This window comes from Cloeon dipterum, chromosome 2 (assembly GCF_949628265.1).
Source record: "Cloeon dipterum chromosome 2, ieCloDipt1.1, whole genome shotgun sequence".
In the NCBI taxonomy this organism is placed as follows: Eukaryota; Metazoa; Arthropoda; class Insecta; order Ephemeroptera; family Baetidae; genus Cloeon; species Cloeon dipterum.
In genome coordinates, this window is record NC_088787.1 from 22,481,708 (window position 1) to 22,503,858 (window position 22,151).

At 40.4% G+C, this 22,151-nt stretch overlaps 2 protein-coding genes across 3 annotated transcripts in view; one reads left to right on the forward strand and one right to left on the reverse strand.

Moving 5' to 3' along the window:
- Positions 1-474: 474 nt before the first annotated feature.
- Positions 475-5,203, reverse strand: LOC135936167 (aminopeptidase N). The gene is made up of 15 exons (XM_065478886.1): positions 5,099-5,203; positions 4,260-4,459; positions 3,730-4,093; positions 3,423-3,618; positions 3,064-3,369; positions 2,844-3,015; positions 2,655-2,790; positions 2,524-2,605; positions 2,286-2,466; positions 1,725-2,234; positions 1,392-1,591; positions 1,175-1,342; positions 966-1,121; positions 828-909; positions 475-771 (listed from the first exon to the last, which is right to left on the reverse strand). Exons 2-15 carry the CDS (start codon positions 4,440-4,442, stop codon positions 616-618), a joined length of 2,892 nt encoding a protein of 963 aa, XP_065334958.1. The 5' UTR covers positions 4,443-4,459; positions 5,099-5,203; the 3' UTR covers positions 475-615.
- Positions 5,204-5,766: 563 nt separating this feature from the next.
- The window catches only part of eIF5B (eukaryotic translation initiation factor 5B), a 28,436-nt gene continuing 12,051 nt past the window's right edge, over positions 5,767-22,151 (forward strand). The window contains exons 1-20 of one of the 2 annotated variants that reach the window (XM_065477415.1): positions 5,767-6,017; positions 6,354-6,429; positions 7,662-7,957; positions 8,010-8,214; positions 8,945-9,023; positions 9,076-9,504; positions 10,205-10,345; positions 10,406-10,435; positions 10,768-10,967; positions 11,018-11,102; positions 11,330-11,463; positions 11,516-11,733; positions 12,074-12,197; positions 12,251-12,418; positions 12,478-12,657; positions 13,608-13,689; positions 13,750-13,931; positions 15,996-16,072; positions 16,200-16,407; positions 16,491-16,586. In XM_065477415.1, coding sequence (XP_065333487.1) covers positions 5,977-6,017; positions 6,354-6,429; positions 7,662-7,957; positions 8,010-8,214; positions 8,945-9,023; positions 9,076-9,504; positions 10,205-10,345; positions 10,406-10,435; positions 10,768-10,967; positions 11,018-11,102; positions 11,330-11,463; positions 11,516-11,733; positions 12,074-12,197; positions 12,251-12,418; positions 12,478-12,657; positions 13,608-13,689; positions 13,750-13,931; positions 15,996-16,072; positions 16,200-16,407; positions 16,491-16,586 — 3,051 coding nt within the window. In that variant the 5' untranslated portion in view covers positions 5,767-5,976. The remainder of the gene's footprint in view (positions 6,018-6,353; positions 6,430-7,661; positions 7,958-8,009; positions 8,215-8,944; positions 9,024-9,075; positions 9,505-10,204; positions 10,346-10,405; positions 10,436-10,767; positions 10,968-11,017; positions 11,103-11,329; positions 11,464-11,515; positions 11,734-12,073; positions 12,198-12,250; positions 12,419-12,477; positions 12,658-13,607; positions 13,690-13,749; positions 13,932-15,995; positions 16,073-16,199; positions 16,408-16,490; positions 16,587-22,151) is intronic. The other variant, XM_065477416.1, reaches the window with a different exon arrangement.

The following is a 22,151-nucleotide window of genomic DNA, read 5'->3' on the forward strand; positions in this document are numbered from 1 at the left end:
ACATACAAACCATCTTAAAACTCTAAACCCTATCCCAATTGAAGATTTTCTTCTAACCAAACTTCAGTTTTTAACTGAACTTCGTAAATTAAATTTTTTTTCTCTTCAAATACAACTTTTTTAGGGATTATTCCAAATATGTAGAGCAAATGAAAAAGTCAACTTAAACTGGCTTCTGTGCTTAATAATTTTTAATTTCGTCTTAATTCCGCTAAAATTGCGCTATTTTAGCGGAACCAAGATGGTTTAAATTAATTTTATTGGTAATTTTACACTGTTAATTATGTTATTTATTGTATTTGAAGACCATATTCCTTGAAGATTTATTATTTTTGTTATTTTTCTTATGTTTGTGAAGAAATTGAAAAAAAAACGCTGAGTGCCTATAAGGGTACCAACCGACAACACAGTAGTCTTGAATCTAACACAAAATACTAAAATGTTTCTATTTTTGTAGATAAAATATTGAAGATTCTTATAAAGAGTTTTTATTACAACAAAGAGTGCACCATTTATTTGAAAATTAGGCTATTACCATTATGTCACATAATTATATCGTTGAGGATTTTAAGCATTAAGCTATGCAAAATATGATGAATAAAATTACAGTATAGTTTAATCTACCATCTGGCCGACGAGCCAGTTTTCAATTTCTGGAAGATGCTTCTTGCTCCACTCGGCCTCAAATTGTACGCGCTCCAGCGACTTTTGCAGAGCACCCTCGGCAGCCGAACCAAAGTGGCCTTGATGTTCTTCGATAAATTGCTCCACCTGGATTGGATTTTTTAGTATGCTCTCTTAATCTCATTAGCTTTATAATGGTTTACCATTTTCAATTCCTCAACAGTTTTGAAATTTGAGGTCGCGGCGGTCACAAGAGCCGTCCACAAATGAGGTCTGCTGTGGAAGCTTGTAAATAATTGTTACATTTTAATAACAACTTTTTAAATATATGGATCACTTACTTTTCCTTGAGCTGTTTCCAGTGGGTCTTCGTGAACCTAAAGAGCTCCACGTAACCAGCATGTCTGCCTGAAATTTCTCCCAAAACCAGTCGGATGTCCGCATCAGAGAACAATTCACTCTTGGTTCCCTTGCTCAGCAAGATTGCCGTCAAGAGGCTATTTCATATTTTAAACATAGATTTTATTTATTTGTTTAGCATTATTCTAACCGTTCGATTTTCGATGGGTCTCTAGGGCAGCCCGCTAGAGTTTTAAGCAGGTATGACCGATCCGCAGCTGCTTTTGAGCTTGACAAATGATTAAAGCGTTCAAATCCGAAATTCCACTCTTCCTTGGAGCCATACGCGAACACAGGACAGAAAACGCGGCTAGGAACACTTGATTTCTAAGTTATCACTTGCAATTTTTGTTTTATAAAAACTTTACGGAATGCTAGCATCGGGTGTTTTGCTCCTGACCCAACGGGCAAAGATGTCTCGAGCCTTATTGATGCAATTTTCCTGACCTAGGGAGCACAGCATGTGTCTGGTGTTGCTTCTCAATTTTCCTTTCCAGGCAACTTCATTTGGAAGGCCAGCTTCTCCGAGGCTTGCGTCTAAATTAGACGTCAGCCTCAGTACAAATAACTAAAACAATCATAAAAAATATTTTGGTAAGCTTTACAAGTTTGCATATTTATTGAATTGATCCTTGTAATTGGAGTTTTAAATTAAGTTTAAAAATAACTTATCTACTTTATTTAATATTTGAAAATCTTACGCTAAATAATTTTCCAGCTTTGGTTCCATCCAGTTTTTTGGAGAGCACGTCCACCATGTTGAAGAACGGGTGCCACGGTTCGAATTGCTTCTCAAACTTGAGGAACCTGGTGAGTGAAAGCGCGGTGCTGAAGTCGAGGGCTCCAGCCATGGCCAGGTTGAGGGCGTCGTGCAACAGTTTGGCCCTGGTGCTCGGTGGGATTGCATTTGGCCCGCTACGTCCCTCCTCTCTCAGCAGGTGGTTGCCAAGCAGCTTCCAATTCTGCGCGTCGTAGTTGACCAGGAAGAGGCCGATGTCCTCAGGATTCACGATCAGGAAGTTCTCGGGATCGCTGGGGTCGCTAAGATTTTCAATTTGCCGCGTCGGCGGCATCCACAGTGCGGGAGCCTTCGACGCCAGGTCAACGCTGCCGTCCGACAGCTGCGGCGCCATGATGACTGGAATCCACCAGAGGGACTCGTCCTCAACGTCTTGCTCGTCGTCGAAACTGGGATCCCTGATAAATTGGCGCTGAAATCGAGTATAAATCAATTGCGTTTCATTTTTAATATCACAGCGCACCTGCATCAGGTTCAGGCTTCCCTTGTAATTTCTTGTTACTGTGAGTAGCGGAATTCGATTTCCGTTCATCCAGGTGGAGGCCACTGCCTTCGAACTGACGGCCAATGGCAGCGTGCCTTCGCGATGAGCCCTGGTGCCGATCGCAGCCCAGAACTGCTCAGGTGTGTAGGTGTCGTAGCTTCTGCGTACCCAAAAAAAACGGCAAATTTTTTAAAAACATATACCTTTTTTAACTTACTTGGCATTGATAAAGTCTCGCAGGGTGTTCATGAATGTTTTTTGTGAAATCGTGAAATTCAGCATACGTATGACAACCTCCGCTGGAAAAATCAATTTAAATTTAAAAAAATGCATCTACAATCTTGATACCTTTTGTGGCTGAAATTATGTCCTTCATCGAGGGCTGACGAGCGTATGGACTCCTTTTGCTATACTCGTAGTAAAGAGCGTAAACTGCAGCAGCTGGAGTCTGCTCGTGGGAGTTTTTTTCCTCTTCAGGCTCAAGCTACAAATTGAAAATTTTAAAACATTTTTACAATTAAATTTAGATTGTTTTACCTGGTAAGCAGCTCCTCTCGCGAGAAAGTTGACGAGCGCCCTGTTCATCCAGACATCCTGCCACCACTCGGGGGTGATAAGACTTCCAACCCACTGCATGGCCAACTCGTTGACCACGTATGAAGTCACCCACCGGTTGTAAGTGCTACTTCCACTCAAAATGTCTCCTTCCCTGTATGATTAAAATTATAATCTGTTATTAAAGCGAAGAAAATTTTACCTGTAGAAAACAAGACCCCAATTTTCGGCGGGCACGGGAGCGTTGAAACCAGGCAAAGCGACCAGGTCCAGCTTGGCCAGAGGGAATCGCACTCCAAGTGTCTTTTCAAAGTAGTCGAGTGCCTTAGGGGCCACTTTTCTTGCATACTCGGATTCCTCAGAGAGGGCTGGACGGGCGTATACTTTAACAATGTCCCCCTCCTCTGACGGTCCGGCCATCAGGTCGGAAGTCAAGAAGCTGATTGCGTAGGTGGACATTGGTGGAGACGCCTCGAACGTGTCCCAGACCCAAGAAATGTCGTTCACCCTGAAAATTAGAGCTGATTATTTTGCGGACTCGTGGTTTTAATAATTTTTTACATTGGTAAAGTGGAAACGTGTGGCATGTTGGAAATGGTTCTCAGATCGGTGTCCTTTGGACGTGCGATGGACACGGTAACGGGAGCTTTGAAATGCGGCTCATCAAAGCAGGGGAACACTGTTCTGGCAAAGCTCGGTTTGAAATGAGCAGCCACGAAGAAGTGAGTGTTGCCAGTTACTTGATTCACGTAGTGACCTGACAGGAAAATCACCAACGGAACAATATTATACCATATAAATTTTTATTTGACTTTTTTAATATTCCCTATTAAAAATAAATGTCATGTATTATCTAAAAATTGCCAACCTTTAAATAGACCATCGCTGGACTTGTTGTTCATGTGCCCCGAAAATTCTGCACCCAGTCGGTACGAGTAGCCTGGAATAAGTTCCTTGGACAGTCTAATAAGCAGGAGCTGCTCCTGAGGCTCTCGGTCCACGCTGATAACCTTCGGTGGCTCCTCGATTTCCTCAGCGATTTCTGTAGTGTTTTCTCCTTCAGCAACGGGAGCGGTTGTCGTGGTCACGGTGAAGGTGGGACCTGCGTACACCTCGTCCAGGGTAACATGCTTCACCTTCAGCTTGGCGCCGGCGTGCAGGGTGATCAAGTCGCGTTTTTCCAGGTCGGAAGTCACGGTGATGTTGATGAAAATGTGTCCTCGGAAAAGGTCCTAAAATATTAAATTAATTTTAAAACAATTAATAAAACCCCTTTTCTAAATGTTGGCAAGAAAATACTTAAGCAAACCATAGTTAATTTTCAGTTTTTTATGGACTTCATTTCTTCACATTCTCGAAACAGAAAAACAGTGCGCAGGAAATAATTTATTTTCGTGCCTGCTCCAAAAACGGCTGCAGCTGCAAAAAGTACGACTCAGGTTTGAGTCCAGGTGGGAGTCGCACGTCCGAATGCCGGTGGTTGATGGCTTTGAAGTCGGCACCGCGTGGCACTCTTCCGCCGAGGGCAGCTCCAAGCAGCAGCAGCAGGCCCAGGGCCGACAAGCCCCGTCCTTTCATCATCCTCCCAAACTTGGATGCTAGAACGAAAATCGCGGCGTCAAAAATTTGTACGTGACGTTCGGAGCCTACGCATGGGATCGAAAAGCACCCGTGTGGTGAAAAAGGAGCTGCAGAAGTGTGGTTAGCGATGATTGCGCAAATTAAAAGAGAGGATCCGAACGAGCGAAGGAAGTGGGTGCTTAGAATTGATTTATATGCCCTTGTTAAATGACAGCGTCGCAGAATGGATATTCTACTATGAATCATGTTTTTAAATAGAAAGAAAACAATTTAGCGAAGAATTTCATTCTCTGACCTCATATCATATTTATTTTTTATTGTCGACGAACCCTTTCTCTTTTTAATGGAAGAAATAAAAATACATTTACTTGATGCCATAGCCCAGCGCCCAGCACATATTTTTATTTCAATAAACGCGTTTGGAGAGGATTTTAATAACTCCCACTTCACGACATTAATAATATTCATCTCAATTCGATAATTTTGAATTTTCTGAAGAGATCAACTCAATATTTTTCAAAGCTCGATAAAAAGTATTTTATGCTTGTACCTATCTTCAGCCTCTATGTGTTAATTAAAAATATAAGCAAATTTGAATCAACGGATTTAGAATAGGCAGCATAAATCAAAATTTATTTAATCAGTTCCGATCTTACCTAAGCAAGTTGATTGCCTAGAGGCCCAGGACTTAGTGTATCAGCTGGATTTTGCTTTCTGAATCGACCGCAGGGTTTGATGGGTCGAAGTCGACTAACCATGGTGACGATATAATGGGACCGCGAGGGTCTCAATCGGCATAATATAACGAGGCAATTTCATAGGGTCACAATAATTGGCTGATGACGAGGCCTCTATGCTTTGCAGCAAAAGGGATCGCAGCTCTTCACACATTCAAGTGGGAATTTTTTATTTTCTTCTGGAATATTCTGCCCAATTCCATCCATCTATATTTTAATTTATTTTATTATGTGTTTGCTATCTAAGCCATGAGTAGGTTTATCAAATTCTCTCTGGAGCAGAATGAGTTTTTCAGTAAACATCCAAATCAATTCAAAAATATTTAATCAAGATTAATTTCCACCTTTAAGAATCCTATTATGTATTGTGCATCTAAAATAAACCCAACTTTCTCAATCTCAAAATGGTTTATCTCTGCTGGATCTGTCGGAAAATTCGTGCCCTCAGTAATAGTGGCCAAGTGCGGACATGCGGGTTGCATACTTCATTTTTCTGCAGGCGACCAGCGCAGAGACCACTATTTCAAAATTTGCCGCGTGCCGGCTTTTCCAAAGGCTGTGGCGCTGGTAGTCAATGCACATGTGTCTCTCGAAAACCATTCTATCAAGAAAGCAACAAGACAAACTTGCCTGCTAGCTAGTGTGCTATTGCCTTTCGCTGCTCGCTGCGTTGTCCCGACGACATTTCTGCAATATTGCTTGCCAAATTCACTGCTACTGTGCGCTCACCAAGTCGTGCAAGTTGGCGGATTTGAAAGAAACCTTTTCGTGCACCAAGAAACGGGGTAAACGCCGTCATGGTGAAGGCCAAGCGCGGCAAGAAGGCTGCAAAGGACGGGTTAGTACACAGCTGGAAAGCATGGAGAATTTCCTTCAGCTCTCTTCTACGTTATAAATTTATACGTTAAATTTTGGTGATCAAAAATTTTGCCAATCCTTAAAGCACAGCAAACCCTGCGTGTAATAAATCCTTTATATTTTTGCAAATTTAAAAACGACTTTAATGCTGCTCTTTTTGCAAAAATACATAATATTTTGTATTTACATCTTGTTGCTAGAACAGGCGCAATCATTTGTGCTACAGAACATAATAAATTGTTAGCGTAATATTTCATGGGATACTCAAATCTTGGTCACGTTTCACGTAATTATAATAAAAACGATTTTTTTGCAGGAGTGACGACAGTGACATTGAGGTCGATGATGTGGCCGACGAAGCAGCAAAAACTGCCAAAAGCAAGGCAAAGAAGGTGAAAAACTGACAGGGCTTATTGAAAATTTCTCTGTTATTAAATCTAGCTGATAACCCATGAAAAAACATGCTGGAATTTAATGCATGTTAATGCTAAGAATAATAATGCTACAGTAAACTGGCTAGGTTTTCTAGAGAATTATTTCTGGTCATGGGGATTTATTTAGAAATCTCAGCAAAGGGGAGTTTTTGTTCACCAGATTTCTTGACTCCAGAAGAGTAGAAAATAATCATGAGTTATATAATGAGTTTAACTAAAAAACGTAAAAAACTTCATTGCAAGTTCTCTACGTTTTGATGATCCAAACTGGAAGTAATTAATTCCCTTAAGATAAAAACAAACTGATTCACATTTTTAGGTTGGCTCTGCTGCATTCCTGAAATAGATCATAGATCACCAAGATAAAAAAAGTCATGAGTGCCTCCACTGATCTAATTACGCTTCAATATCACAGTGTCTTAATGAGGACAGAAGTAGAAGAATTTTAATATTAACACAGGCTATATTTTCTACACCTCACTGGAAATAAATTCTCATTTTCAAGTTATTAAAGTCAAGACAGCTTTTTCTTGATCAAATTTTTAGTTATACCATCAAAGTGTATTAGCCATTCCTCTCAGAGGCTCAGCAATTTTTATCAGCTATTTTTTTCTTCAGCTACAAAATCATGGCCAGAAAGGGTTGATCATTTAAATTTATATTCATGATGATGTGACAATGAATTAATGCGACTTGCCAAAAATCATAATATATAATATTTGTGATATGATAAATTAATTTAGTTTAGCTTAATATTTATGACACCATGCCTTTTTGATGATAAATCTCTTTTTGATCAGTGCGAAAACTTTCCTTCGCCCAGCCTATATGTATTACATGTATTACTCTCTGGACCTGCACTCCTCACAGTTACAGAGGATCACAGAGAGCCATAATGGTACCGTTTGTTATTTAATTAGGGATTTTTATACATATATCCCTGTCCTAGGGGTAGGCCCCTGGAAAAGTCCCTAATTTTCCCGCAAGGCTAGCAGTTTTATAACACTAGTCTGATTTCTTCAGTTTTGGTTGATAAAATGATTCTGCGCATCGCCACATTTTTGTTAAAATGCTTGTCAGCTTCACAAGCAAAATTACATTGTTTTGAATTAATTGGTGTTGTTAATGTTTAGTTTAACAATTTTAAACATCCAACTTATTCTTTGGCCTTTGGCCCACTTCAACTTCAGAAACCAACTGCCAAGCCAGGCTTTGCACTACTTGCTACTGAAGACGACGACATGATTGAACCTTCTGACAGCGACAAAGAGGATACTCCCGAGGAAGAAGAGGAGCAGGCAAAGCCGGTGAAGAATAGCAAGAAGGGTAAGAAGCCGAAAGCTGAGCCTGAGCCGGCAGAGTCTGAAGAAGAGGAGGTTAAACCCAAGGCGGGAAAGAAAGGAAAAAAGAAAAAGAAGAAAGAGGACAGCGACGAAGAGCTAGAGAAAATGCTGGCCGATCTCAAGATGGAGTACACAGGCGAAGGGTATTGTTTGTTTTATTATTTACTCTCATCCATTTTTGAACTCTTTTATTAGTCAACCATCGGCAGAAGCAGAAGCTCCAAAAGAAACGAAAAAATCGAAAAAGCCAGAGCCGCCTAAGCAGGAACCTAAAGCCGATGGCGAGGTGGATGGAGACGCTGAGGAAGGTGGTGAAGGCCAGAGCACCATTAAATCAGCCGCGCAGAAGAAGCGTGAAAAGAGAGAAAGAGAAAAGGCAAATAAGAAGGCTCAGAAAACGGTCAGTAAACATACTCTTAAAAACTATCACAGATCACAGTGGACTCATGTTTGTTTTTTATACAAATTTTCCAAACAGCAACAAAACCATTTGTTATAAATCATTTCTCTTATAGTTCTTTAGACTCCAGATCATGCATGCACTTTTGCAGCAAAATTCAAATGTTTTTTTTTTAAATGTTATAACGCTTCTCCTTTTAGCTTTAGACGTTGAAAAAATATTTAGTAATAAAGCAAATAATGGCTCTTAATTTGATCGTTTGCGATATTCTTGGGACGTGAGTTTCTCCAATTAAAGGGGGGGGGGGGGTCACTAATCTAAGATGAGAGAAACTTAAATTGAAACTTAAAGATTGTTTTAATTAAGTTAATATAGCAAGTTAATCTTGATTAATCATTTTCATATCACGCGTTTTCATCGCTGGTTTTTCACCATTTGTACTAACATCTAATGTTAGAATTTTTCGCCCTAAACTAACAATATGAAGTTAGCTTGGAATAATTAATTTGGTACAATCTGAAATCCCCAATAGCACTCATCTAATTTTTCTACCTTCCACAAGCAGGTCATTGAAGAATTTCTGTTAAATTAATTAAATAGAAAAATCGCTTCCCAAATACTGGTGTGATTAGTGAAAGTGTGTTTTGATTGCATTCTTAAATATCTCTGTTGTAACCCTCAAACTTCTGCACTGTGCAAATAATTACAAATGATTATTTCCTTTCAACAGAAACCTGATGAAAAGCCTGACGAGCAGGAGCAGCCCGCAGCGGAAGTCACAAAAGAAGAGGCCAAGGACGAGGCAGAGGGTAGGGCCTTCCTTTTCTTTTAATTTCGCATTTCTTATTATTATTATTTTAGGCGATGGAAACAAGAAAAAGGGCAAGAAGGGCGCTGCCGAGCCAAAAGAGGAGAAGAAACCGACTAAGAAAAACAAAATGATTGAAGCTCTGAAGGAAGCGCAGAGAAAGCAGGAAGAGGAGGAGAAACTCTTGGAGAAACTTCAGGAGGAGGAAGAGAAAAGACTTCAGGCAGAGGAGGAGGCTCGCCTGGAAGCAGAGAGGAAGGAACAGGAACGAAAGGATAAGAAGAAGCAAAAAGAGAAGGAGCGCAGAGATAGACTGAAGGCTGAGGGCAAATTACTTACACCGAAGCAGAAGCAAGATAAGGCCAGAGCTGAGGAAATGTTACGGTCCAGGGGCTTGGTAACGCCAGGTCCAAACGAAAAAAAGACTCCTCGCCCTGGCACTAGGATTAGACCCAACAAGAAGAATCAACAGCAGCAGCAAGGTAATTGTTTTATTAAATTAATGGTTTATTAAACGCAAAATATGCGTGCAACACTACATTAAATTTTGTCAATTTTTACAAACTTTTGCTGATTTTCTCAAAGTAAGTTTTCTTGCTGTACACTTTTGAGTGTAAAATTTTTCACAAGTCTCGCTACAAAAGTTACATCTAAAATCGTTATTAGATTCATAAAATGAAATGTAGTATTGCTACAGAAAATATAGTGATAGCCATGACAAGCAAATCTTGTAAAAATATGTCTATCAGGAAAATCAAAGCCACGCCTGTTTTTTTTAATCACAGTTTCAGTCTCGTACAATTCAGCAGAAATTGCTTTATCAAATGAGAAACGTATAATGTATAGCAAATATTTCCATTGTCAACTATTACTTATCATTGGTAAAATCCTCGCTGGTCTTTTTCTGGCAAATTTTATTTAAAAGCTGGGCTATTCTTCTTTTTAAATTATCAAGTTAGAATTTAAAGTTTATTTATGTTCGGTGTGGTTGTGAATACAGAAGTCCAGATATTTATGTGAGTGATGCACTAAAGACTTTGGTTAAATCAAGGTTACATTTATGAATTAATTTGAAGAGGCATTTCCTGTAAGGCGTTAGTCCCTAAATAACCTCTGATGATTTAAATATACTTCAATGGCTTTGCTGAAGCTTTTATTATATGAATAAAATTTGTAATGCAGAAAATGCTGGAGAAAGTAAAGAGTCATCTCCCTCGGAGCAACAGGCTACAGATGTTGAGCAGAGCAATGCTCCTGCAAAAGAAGAAGAGGAAGTCAAAGAATCTTGGGATGCTGAGTCAGACCACGAAAACGATAACACAGGTAAATATCAAAACATAGCTTTTTATTAACTTCAGATACATGCGTTTCTATCTTTTCAAGCTGCTAAACATAAACACACAAAGAAACGAGGTAATTCACATTCACTCTAAGTGTGTTCTTTATGACCCTAATCACCTGTCAATTTTACTAAAAATTTTAATTAGAGCAAACCTTCAGTTTGGTTAGTGATTCACTATGTTTTCTCTGTCAATCAAAATTTTTTGTATCATGAAGATCTGGTGTTGTGGATTTATTTAATAATTTCTAACACCTAACTATTTGAATTTTGGTTTTGATTTATCTGATTGCATGCTATTATATAATATGCGTTGTTTATTTGATGTTGATTTCGTCGCAGCAGGTGAACCACTGCTAACTGATAACGATTTTTTTATTTCTTTAATGATGGAGTATTTTTTCAGTTGAAGAAGCCAAGGTGGTGACAGCGGTGCCTGAGCCTGAGGTCAAGAAAGAAGCTCCTCCCGCGCCTGCTGAACCAGAGGAGGGCTCCAGTGAAGAAGAGGAAGAAACTGATTCTAATTCTGCATCTGAATCTGAATCTGACGAAAAAGGCCACAAGAACGATACTGACAAAAAACAGAAAGCACTTGCTCGCATTGAGGTTTGCATTTTAATTTAAAAGTTGATTTCCGTTAATGTTTGAAAATTCAGAAACGAAAAGCTGAAGCTGAAAAGAATCGATCGGTTAGCAATTTGAGGGCAGCAGTTATTTGCGTTTTAGGCCACGTGGACACAGGTTAGTGCTTTTTATCATTAGCAATTTCAAACAGACTATCATGATATTCATGAAATTAAATTACTTTTAATTCTGGAATACCAGCTTTGTATATTTTGGTACATATTATTTGGAACTAAAAATTGAATTCAATTTAAAAATAGTTGGGTCCAGTTTCCAATCACTTACAATCTGACGTTTAAAGCAAGTCTTCACATTTAGACTAACCATCGGCAACATGTTTTCAGGGAAAACCAAAATTCTGGACAAACTCCGTCGCACAAGTGTTCAAGCAGGCGAAGCTGGAGGCATCACACAACAAATCGGTGCAACAAATGTGCCCATTGAAAACATTAAAGAGCAAACCAAAATCGTCCGAGGGGTAGGTGTTAATCTAGCTAAGTGGTTGACTGAAAACTGATTATTGTGTGCAGATTTCTCAAACGGAATTCAGAATCCCTGGCCTACTGATCATCGACACGCCCGGTCACGCTTCTTTCAGCAATCTCCGCTCCCGTGGTTCCTCTCTATGTGATATGGCCATTTTGGTTGTTGATATTATGCATGGTTTGGAGGAGCAAACTATTGAGTCCCTCAATTTGCTCAAGGCAAAGAAGACTCCATTTGTCGTTGCCCTTAACAAAATCGATAGGTATGAAATATATTAAAACATGCTAGACCACTTTCTAATTATATGTTGCATCTATCCAAAACTTTGCTGATAAAAGCCAGACATAAGATTACTTTTCCTTGATTTTGGAAGATGAGATATTATTTGTTAAGCATATGTCTAGTACGGTTTAAACCTTAAAATTTGGGGGATATCAACAGTTACAAAAAAGCATCAGCTCAGAATTAAAAAGAAGCAAACAAATCTCTTCCTGTTTCTTTCATTTGGTGAACATTTAATTTTATTACAGGTTAGCAGAGCCAACTTTGGATTCTTTTCTCCTGTAAAGCTAATACTAATTGCTTGAATGAAAATTTTCTAGGCTGTATGACTGGTCCACCATGAGCAGAAAAGACGTTCGAGACATCATCAACAGCCAAGGACCAAACACACAGAATGAGTTCCAGACCAGGACCAAGCAAGTCATCCTCCAGTTTGCTGAACAGGTATAGTTTTTTCTTAGTAATTGATACGCTCATTGAGTTGATCTAATTAACAGGGTATGAACGCTGCTTTGTTCTACGAGAATCCTGATCCCAAAACTTATGTGTCGCTGGTGCCCACAAGTGCCATCACTGGTGAAGGCATGGGCAATTTGTTGGCCCTGCTTGTTACCAATTGCCAGAGTATGTTAGCCAAAAGACTTATGTTTAGTGAAGAGTTGCAGGTAAGATTCGTTCATGTTGGCATTTTTCCCGTTTCAACTAAAATTCTTACTCAATACAGGCAACAGTATTGGAAGTTAAGGCTATCACTGGTTTGGGAACGACCATCGATTGCATTTTGGTCAACGGCCGCCTCCGAGAAGGGGACACTGTTGTCATGGCAACCTCTGATGGAGGGTCAATCGTCACACAGATCCGCTCTCTCCTGATGCCGCAACCAATGAAGGAACTTAGAGTTAAGGTGAGCAAGTGACTATCATCATGATTTATAATGTATATCATTTTATAAAAAATACATAATAGTGCACAAATGGGACTAGGGAAATCATATAATAATTCATCGGTCAGCATTTATTTGACTTCTTTTATTTATTAAAAAAAGATAACAGTATTAATTTAAACGTTCAGTTAAACACAAGGAAGAACTATAAACTCGCAGTTTTGAAATGATGTCTTATAGATCAGCAAATTTGATTTGAAATTATCGTGTTTCAACTTTGGACTTCACATTAGAACATCTGAATCAGAAACCTCATTCATTATTTTTCCCACAAGCTCAGCAATGATGATTAACGGATGCAGGTTAAAGGTTAGAAAAACCGCAAACCTCAACGGAAAAGTAGCAATTAATATTGCTATTAACATTGATACAAAAAACTGTTATTCCTCTCTATAATCACTTAAAATGATTCATGTTTTATATTAAACCTTGTTTTCATTACGCAAAAATGTTTTTTCGCCCCTTATTAGGATTGCAACCGTTATTGATCAGATATCTCGTTTGACAAATTTTTGTAATGATAGGGAACGAAGTCAGTTTTATTCTATTCATATTGTAATCAGACAGATGAATAATTTTGTTTTCCACAGGAACTAATAATTTGAAAAATCTAATTTTTCACTCTACATTGTTCTTATTTTTAATTTTGACGTTAAAATCGCATTACAAAAATAAATATAATGGCAAGTCGAAATAAAAAACAGTGAGAAATGGCACCATTCCTAGCAAACAACTTGGTAAAACCTTACTCTGGATCTAGTGTTGTTGGTATGTGCCTTTATGGCAGTGCAGAAGGTACTGCCCTACTTCTTTTTAGTGTATAGGGTCAAAATCGTTATTGAATCATATACCATAATATATCATTATTGCGTTCAGAGGTTAAATCTTAAATTAATTGATTTTTGTTTCAGAATGATTACATAGAGCACAAAGAAGTGGTTGCTGCTCAGGGAGTGAAGATAGCGGCTAAAGATCTGGAGAAGGTTATCGCAGGTAAGATCTTGAGTGTTGCAAGTGGTGGTGTAGTTTGCAGCGGGCAACCCATAATTTCAGGACTCAACATCCTGGTGGCCAGGAGCCCCGACGAGGTGGAAATCTGCAAAGAAGAAGTCGTCAAGGACCTGGCTCGCGAGCTGGGAAGGATCAAGCTGCAAGACCGAGGCGTCCTGGTCCAGGCCTCCACCCTGGGTTCCCTGGAGGCCCTGCTCGAGTTCTTGAAGGACTCAAAGATCCCGGTGAGTGACCTCATTCCTTCGTCAGCCAGCAGTGCCGGCATGTAGATAAACTCCATTTGATAGCCAGAAATAATTCATATCAGATTTGGCCGCACAAAGGAAACTTAAACAAAAGCCAGCCGGCACCACTTTCTGCCTGCTGTGTAATGTGCGCGACGCAATTAAACCGGCCAGAGCATTCGCCGAAAACAACTATCAATGAGACAAAGAACCCACGGTCGCCGCCGCAATAAAATTCAGTTGGAATGGGGATGAAAAAAACCATCCCCAGGGCCGAAAGTCTGGTCGTAAATCACGGTTGTGCAAGTTTATCACGTGAGGTGAATACCGGCCGGCGCCCCCGTGCCTCCTTCCTCCGCCCCCGATCATTGAGCCCGCGTGGGTGGCTGGGTGTGCTGCGAGCAGGGTGATTATGTCAGTTGTGGGTGGAAAACGTGCGGCGCGTAAGTCGTCTGCGCCAGTTTCATTCATGAAACGCCCCCGCGAGGCACCGGATGGCGCCTACTCGTCATTATAACGTGGCGGTTATCTGATGCTTTTACGACACACGCAAGAAAAGGGTCTTTTCTAAATTTGGAGACGCAAATAGCATTAAAACATGTCAATCTCCTTGCTTTTCCCCCTTTTATTTCGTCGACTGGCGGTGTTAAACAGATTAGACCTTTAGGGAGCGTCGCACCAACAGTTCTGATTCACCGACACGATTACAACGTGACTTGATGTTTTCTGCCTTTATGTAGGGCGGAAAATAAAAGGCTTCATTTGACGGGCGTGGGCGATGTGCTTATTACCAAAACAACTTTTGATTGGGGTGGCGGAAAGAGCCACCCCAACCGATTCCACATCTGCCGAAATTTCAAATTCAACATGTCACCATCGAATTCCTTTTTAAAAATTCAACTTCATTTGATTTTCACAATTGGAATGAGAAACTATCTTGCATCTACCAGCTCTTCTGTCGACTGTCGTTTGGCCTCTAGTGAAACGTGCCAAGTTGCTTGACCTTTGCAGACGAATAAGTAATAAAATCGAGCCTTTCCCATACATAAATGCAGGGCTCGACATGAAAGTTTGATTTGATGTCAACGTATCCAGCCGCATTAATTCAACTTTGTCTCCTGTGCCCCTTTGTTTCCGCCGCGCGCGTCTTTTCATTCATTCCCGGCATCACGCGATGTGAGGGATGTTGCAAGTATTTATCCCTTTCCAACCAAGCAGTTCGTCAGATTTCCATTACTCACAACGTTTCATTGAGTTTGACCGTGGCAAGGTCAGGGGAATAATTAATTAATTCAGCTGCGTCGCTGTAATAATTTCAATAACCATGTACGTTGTCAGTGATGCAATTATTTTTGCTCGCTCGCACAGCGCCTTGTACTTATTGTAACTCAATGATGAAGCCAGATACTATTTTGAATAATGTTTTCCCAGCAGCAGCAGCTGTCATTAAGCTTTGTGCAATTTATTGTTTTCAACATCGGCGACGCAGGCGGCGCGCACTGTCGACGCAACATTTAATGCAAATTAATTTATTGTGTTGCGCTGAGAGTGAGAACAATTGTCATTCGCCGCTCGCAGCCTACGAAAAAATGAGGGAAAAGACGGAAGTTGGTGCTGCCGCTTTCGGAATACTCAATCAGCTGCCCATTCTCACCCGGCGCGCTTGTGGATCAATAAATAAACCGCCCAATGATGTGTCTGACCAAATTTTAAATCTCGCACTCAGTATGCATGACAGACACCCCAAAGGCAATGATGAAATGCTCTTACGACGGTTTGGCCTTCTGTATTTTAAACCTTAGTGAATTATGTCCATTCAAATTCATATGTATTTTCTCCAATTGTAATTCCTTTTTAAATCGGATGTCACTTAGATTTTTTATGAATCCAAATTGGAATCTTAATTTTAAAAGAAATTTCTCAAGATCTAAATTATTGTATTTTAGGGGGTATTGATGTTAATCGACTCATATTAATGAAAGGAAACCGTTTCCTAAAAATCTTCCTTTTAAAATAATATGTTGCAAAATGTAGAATAACATTAAATTTATTTTTATGTTTCAGTACTCGAGCGTCAAGATCGGCCCAGTGGTGAAGAGAGATGTGATGAAAGCGAGCTCCATGTTGGAACGAGAAAACCAGTTAGTCCATTTATACCCATTCCCCTTGTGGAACAAACACCCAATTTGCAATTGACTCACTCCTTTCGAATTTGCCCTGGCGCACACGAAAGCACTCTTAAGAAGCAAATCGCCCGTTTTATTGCAGATACGGCACCATTCTGGCGTTTGACGTGAAGGTTGAGCGTGATGCTCAAGAGCTGGCTGATCAATTAGGAGTGAAGATCTTCCAAGCTGATATCATCTACCATCTATTTGACCAGTTCACAGCCCATCGAGAGCAATTGAAGCAGCAACTCCGCCAACAAAACAAGCACGTCGCCGTTTTCCCCTGCAAACTTCGCATTTTGCCTCAGGTAAATAATAAAATCATTCGTCAATAGACTCCAATTATTTTTTTTATTTAATTTAAATTAATGAAAATTTTGCTTGATTTCAGTATGTTTTCAACTCCAGAGATCCCATTGTGATGGGCGTCATTGTCGAAGATGGAATAGTTTGCGTTGGCACCCCGATTTGCGTCCAATCTAAAGAGGTGAGTACTGAATTTTATCTCATTTGTATTTGCGAATGAACGAAATTAGAACAGTAAAGATAATTATGTGCCATCGGTGCAAACTCTGAGAACAAAGTACTTGCTGTGCTCTGTTGATTTTTGTGCGTTAGGTTATCAGCAGAAGAACAACACTATGAACTTTGACCACCGTTGATAACGCGTTTGCCTCTTTTGATCTGAGCAGCCACTCTCGGTGGTGGCGAGAAACTCAGGGAATCCAAAATGCGAGACGTCCACAAGGGGCTGAGTTGCGGTGGGTGTATGGTAATTAGACTCTGGGAAATACAAGTGCCTTCTTCAGCGAGCGCACAAAGAATCCCTTTGGCGATTATTTGATCAAAGTCTTTTTCTTCTTATGCCATCAACCAAGCGCAGTGCCTGGCCCTTCTGAAATGCAGGCCGGAGTTAATGCAAGCGTGATGCGTGACGACCTCAGGCGCTCGGTGTTTTCTTTCCCAACTCAAAACTCGCTCCCTCCCGAGCCGGGACGAGCAACAAACCATTTATTTGAAATAATTAGACATAAAAAAACGAATTCGACGCATGTAACTCGATGATCGATTTATTTTGTGTTCACCGGGTTTGCTGCACGCGGGACAAATTCGGCTGGTATAACTACTTAATTATGAATAATTCATTCCCTGCGCAAGTGCGTGCACGTTTCGCTTTATAGACAGTAATTTTGTGCGAGCATTTTTTTTGCCTGACATTAAATGATACGCAGCGCCTTTTATTATCGGCTGAAACTCAAGCGTGCTGCAATTAAACTCGAGAGTGTGTGTATAATTTTTATCTTGGCGCTGCTGCTCGTTTCGTGTGTTGTTGTGGAACGCAAGGCCATCCATTCATGCATTCTTCTTGCTGAATGAGAGAGCGACTGGGCGTTATGCAATATCCTGGAAATTGGTTTGTCATTGATGAGAGGGCACCCGGCTGCCGACTTTTCAAATCAACGCTGCCAGATCACAATCAAAAGCGATCTCTGCCGGGGAAATTCTCGCCTATCATGCCGCTTTTTGTGGCTGTAGTAGAAAAAATTGAAATTTCACGCAGCAGACCATCGGAAGAAAATATTGATGGGCTGCGTTATTATGGTCATTATACCAAACCAACCAAATCGACACCAAATAAGAATTAATGACGTTAATTTAGGAGATGATTATAATAATCTAGCTTTCGCATAAATCTATGTAAATTGAAAAGGGTCGTTTTCATCACCGCAGAAAAGGCTTGTCCATGCATGTTTTGAAATCTAAAAATATCTAGCTCTCATGAGAAATACGGTGAACAGGTTACATATTTCATCTTATTCACTCAATGGAACTTTGGAAGAGCAATGAAAATGAATTGACTTGAAAATTCGGAATAATTGTACTTTCTAAAAATACCTCATGTATTAGATGTTAGAAATCGACCTGGAAATTAGCTTTTTGTGCTGCTGCTGCTGCTGCTGCGAGAACAAAAGCGAATAATGAGAATTCACCATTAACGACGCGTATAGACGAAAAGCTGCACGGCAATCTCCAAGTATAATTCGCGGCAATTAAACTTTATCTTGGGCCTTCCTTTTTTGTGCGCCAGTTCATTTATAATTTTATGGAGCCTGTAAACTTGGATACTTCTGCAAAGCTGCTTGCTTTTTTTCACAATGTGTACATACGTACATGTATGTATGTATATGCAGCCGCGAGCAGAGAGTAGTGGGATTATAATTGTTTGCAACCTACTTGGAGTAGAGCACGTTTTTCACGCCAGCCAGGCAGCCAGCATGAATGAAGCAGTGTTTCATCATTTATTTTTTTCCCTATGCACATTATCAAAACACACACGGCGTATTATTATTATGTAGCAGGTCGCTCGCTCGCTCGCTCGCTCGCTAGTTGGTTGGTTGGTTGGTGTGTGTGTGAAACTTTTGCCATTCATAAAAGCAGGCAAGCAGCCTCTCACTGCTCCGCGTGTATTTATTGCTTCATTGAGAAAGAGAAGGTTACAATCTCCAGCAGTAGAGCTCTCCACGGCAGCAGCAGCAGCACGAAATGCGTGTGTGAGCTGCTGCACTTGGTTTATGAATGAGAGGTGAGGGCCGGTTTCCGGTCTGATTTTTCCCCCCAAAATCCGCCTGAGAGAGCCAGGCAGCCACTCTCTTTATTATTATCATTTTCACTCTCTCGGAATTGTGTGTGCGTGCACGTATTCGACACACAGATGACGACTTGTAGCGAGGATTAAAAAAGGCAGGAAAAGCAGGTGTGAGAAGTTGTGGCCCATGATGCGTGTAAAATAGATTCCTGCTTCGAGCGCGTCTCCCATTCACGGCGGACTGCTTTCTTGGTAACTTTTTAAAGGGCCAAGCTGCTCCGAAAATCACCGCCTCGCACATTTACACCACAAAAGTATCGAGTTTCTCGAGAAAATCTTCCTCGCGGCTGCTGGAATGCCCAAATTTCAGCCTTTATTTCAGCTTTAACCTGGCTTCATTCTAGCCGATTGTTTAACCAAGCATGGCTTATGGTCGAGCACGTAGCACGTGAAAAGGCATCGGAATTTTTGCTGACAGTATCATGTTCTTTTGCCATGACCTTGCGTTCTCTTCCCTAAAGTATATAAATTTTTGCTTGAAATTACGCTTCCAAAACATTTAGACAATACGCATTCAAACTAGTCTAAATTTAGTTTTAGGGATGATCCGTTTTGCTATCTAAAATCGACCCTGAAGCACCCAATCATTGACCATTGGCTAGTAACGAGCAAAAAAAATTAGAGATCGTTTAAAAATTGCATTACATTTAATAACATTTACGAAATGAATTTCACCACTCAATTATATAAGCACTCTCTTAGGCATCAAATTAGAAACACTGAGCATACATAGGCTTATTTCAACAGCCATGTCCGATACATTTAAATACGAGACTGCCGTCTAGGCTGCCGCGTGAAAATAAGATTAAACTTTCCAAGCTAACCATGAAATTTCATACACACGTCCGTTTGAATTCATACACAGCGAGCCAGCTTTTTAATTCGAGGTAAAAGTTTCATGCATTATATCGCGATATATTTTGAGAGTGAAAAAGGCTCAAGTAGTGCAGTTTGAGGTGAGACAGAGTTGCGGCCAGGCTTGCTTGCTTTCTTCTCGAGTTTCATTCATAAAGCTGCTGCTGCTGCTGCCGCCGCCGTGTGGATATGAGGCCGAGGTTGCTCGCTCGCCCGCTCGCTCGCGCTGTGTATTACATTTAACAAAAGTCACGTGGGTTTCGTGGCATTAAGAAGTATGAAAAAGAGAGAACATGGCCGCCGCATAACGTAACTTTCACCTCCCGCGGTCATAGACACTGTGGCGACAAACGTGTGGGCACCGCAGCTGCCGCGTCGGCTCCCGACTCGCCAATTTTCGGCCCGAGACTCTAATCCGGCTGTAACACCAGACTGACTGAAATGCGTACTTTTTTCTGCCAAACTATTTTCCAATCATGAAATGGGCTGATTGGAAATCTCACTCAGTGGTGCGGAGGAAACGGCGCCTGAATTACCTTCAAACGACCTTGTTTTGCAATTGGTAGAAATATGATCGCAGTTTGGTCCGCACTTCAGCAGATGGTGCTCGATTTTGCGAATTGGCAAGGCTGACAACTCTCGTAGCCGCCCGTTTTGATAGTGCTCCTTTAAACTTTGGAATTACACACGTTGAAATAAAATTTTAAAATCTCATATTTTGGGAATCAAAACTTTTTTCCATATAGCTATCAACAAGTATAAAAACACAAATTCCTAAAAGTTGCTCAATGTTAGTAAGCAGTTGTTGTTGTTGTTGTTCAGTGATATGATTGGAGGCGTGTAGAAATGTGTGCAAAACACAATTATCCACTCTTGTTGCTGTATGAATGGACCTAATGAGGAAAACAGAATAACAGAGATGCCAGGAAAATTGCCGCGACTGATCCATTCAGGTCTTCTTCTCTTCGCCATACGCAATCTGGTTGATTGATCAGAAACTTCATTCATGGCCGATTTCACTGCAAGATAAAGTACGGAATCCGAGCTTGTAACTCTACTATGGTTAACCGAGCATGTTAATGGTGTAAACGCATACACAGAGAAGGCAATAGATAGATAGAGATAGCCAATTGTAGCTGCGGAGGCAGGTGTGCATTCATTTATCTATCGTGCTCGTGACGTTTCAATAAACAGGCGGTCCCAAAGTCATGGGGATGGTATTGTTTTCAACTTTATATCTATTAAGTTCCAAATTTGACATCCTATTTATACGTCAAATTATACAATCTAATCAATCTTCGCTTATACGGCCATTTAACTTTGGTAATTTTTTTATTAATAGCAGAAATAAAGGATTTTGAAAATTTTCTTGAAATTGTTATATAACCATCAAAATGTCCGTTCTCGGAATTAAATTTTCACGTTGAGTGGATTGGGCGCATGCACTTGGCACCGACTTTTGGGTCGCCCTGTATAAGCCAACCAGCATGCACGCAGAAACGATATATAGTGGAACGTGCACCAATGCTTGTGCATGCGAAGACGCCTATAATAAGAATTATTACGTGAATCCATAATGGCTGGCGCACCTGCTGGAGTAGAGAGTGGGCTCGTTAGTTGGCTGACAATAGTGATGCATTGTTTGGCTCTGCTCTTTCATAGTTTTATGCACACCAGCAAAGCAGCTCGTCTGCACTTAATGAGCCAAAATTTACGTCACGTCCGGCCAAGCAGCGGCTCTGCTCGCCATTCACTGCGGCCAATGTTGACGCCGTTATCCATCCGCCGCGAGGGGACCCCAATCATGCCAATGGAAAACAACACACACACACACACACACACACACACACACACACACACACTCGCAAACATGCAAATTGTTTGATGCCTTATCGCTTTTCGTCCGGCAGGCCGTAAGAAAACATCGACTCTGCGAAGAGCTGATCAGCTCATGTGACACATGCGAGAGACTGATCTCGCGTCCGTCAAATCAACGGATTAACATGGCTGTGTTTAATATCGTTCGACACTAAATTAAGTTGTCAATGCGTCACATCAACATCGGAATTGTCGCTTTGAACGGAAACAAGGGGCAGTGTTGAATTTCAATTTTATGGTTAAGTTAAAAGTATTACAAAAAATTGTAAATTAAGATATATAGATCAATTTAAGTTCTCTGAGAATTCTTTAAAATATGTGTCTTTTCTCACTCGTTGTTTAGGAAAATGTTTGAAGGTTAGGTGTAAACATTTAGAAAAAAAATATTTCGGATAATAATTCTTAAGCAAAATTGTGCCATAGCTTTCAATGGATCGTCTGATTTTTTTATATCTCATTGATGTTGCAACAGAACTGGTTGCTTTACAGTGAACTGTTGAATACCCTTTATATTTATGAAAGAGGTATTCCTCTTAATGGAATTCATTATGATTGTACTCGAAAAGAGGATTTTCATGTTTCAGCAAAGCATGACGCTTCTGTTGAAAGACGCCCGGCATTTCAATGAACCATTTCCTGACGATAATTAGAGTTACACAGTTCAGAGATAAA

Bases quoted from the DNA above. Each gene is read 5' to 3' on its own strand.
- LOC135936167 (XM_065478886.1), bottom strand. From the start codon at position 4,442: ATGATGAAAGGACGGGGCTTGTCGGCCCTGGGCCTGCTGCTGCTGCTT. The intron at 1,343-1,391 runs GTAAAGTTTTTA...TTAGAAATCAAG, and splicing joins ACACCCGATGCTAGCATTCC to TGTTCCTAGCCGCGTTTTCT. The intron at 1,122-1,174 runs GTTAGAATAATG...AATATGAAATAG, and splicing joins GACCCATCGAAAATCGAACG to CCTCTTGACGGCAATCTTGC.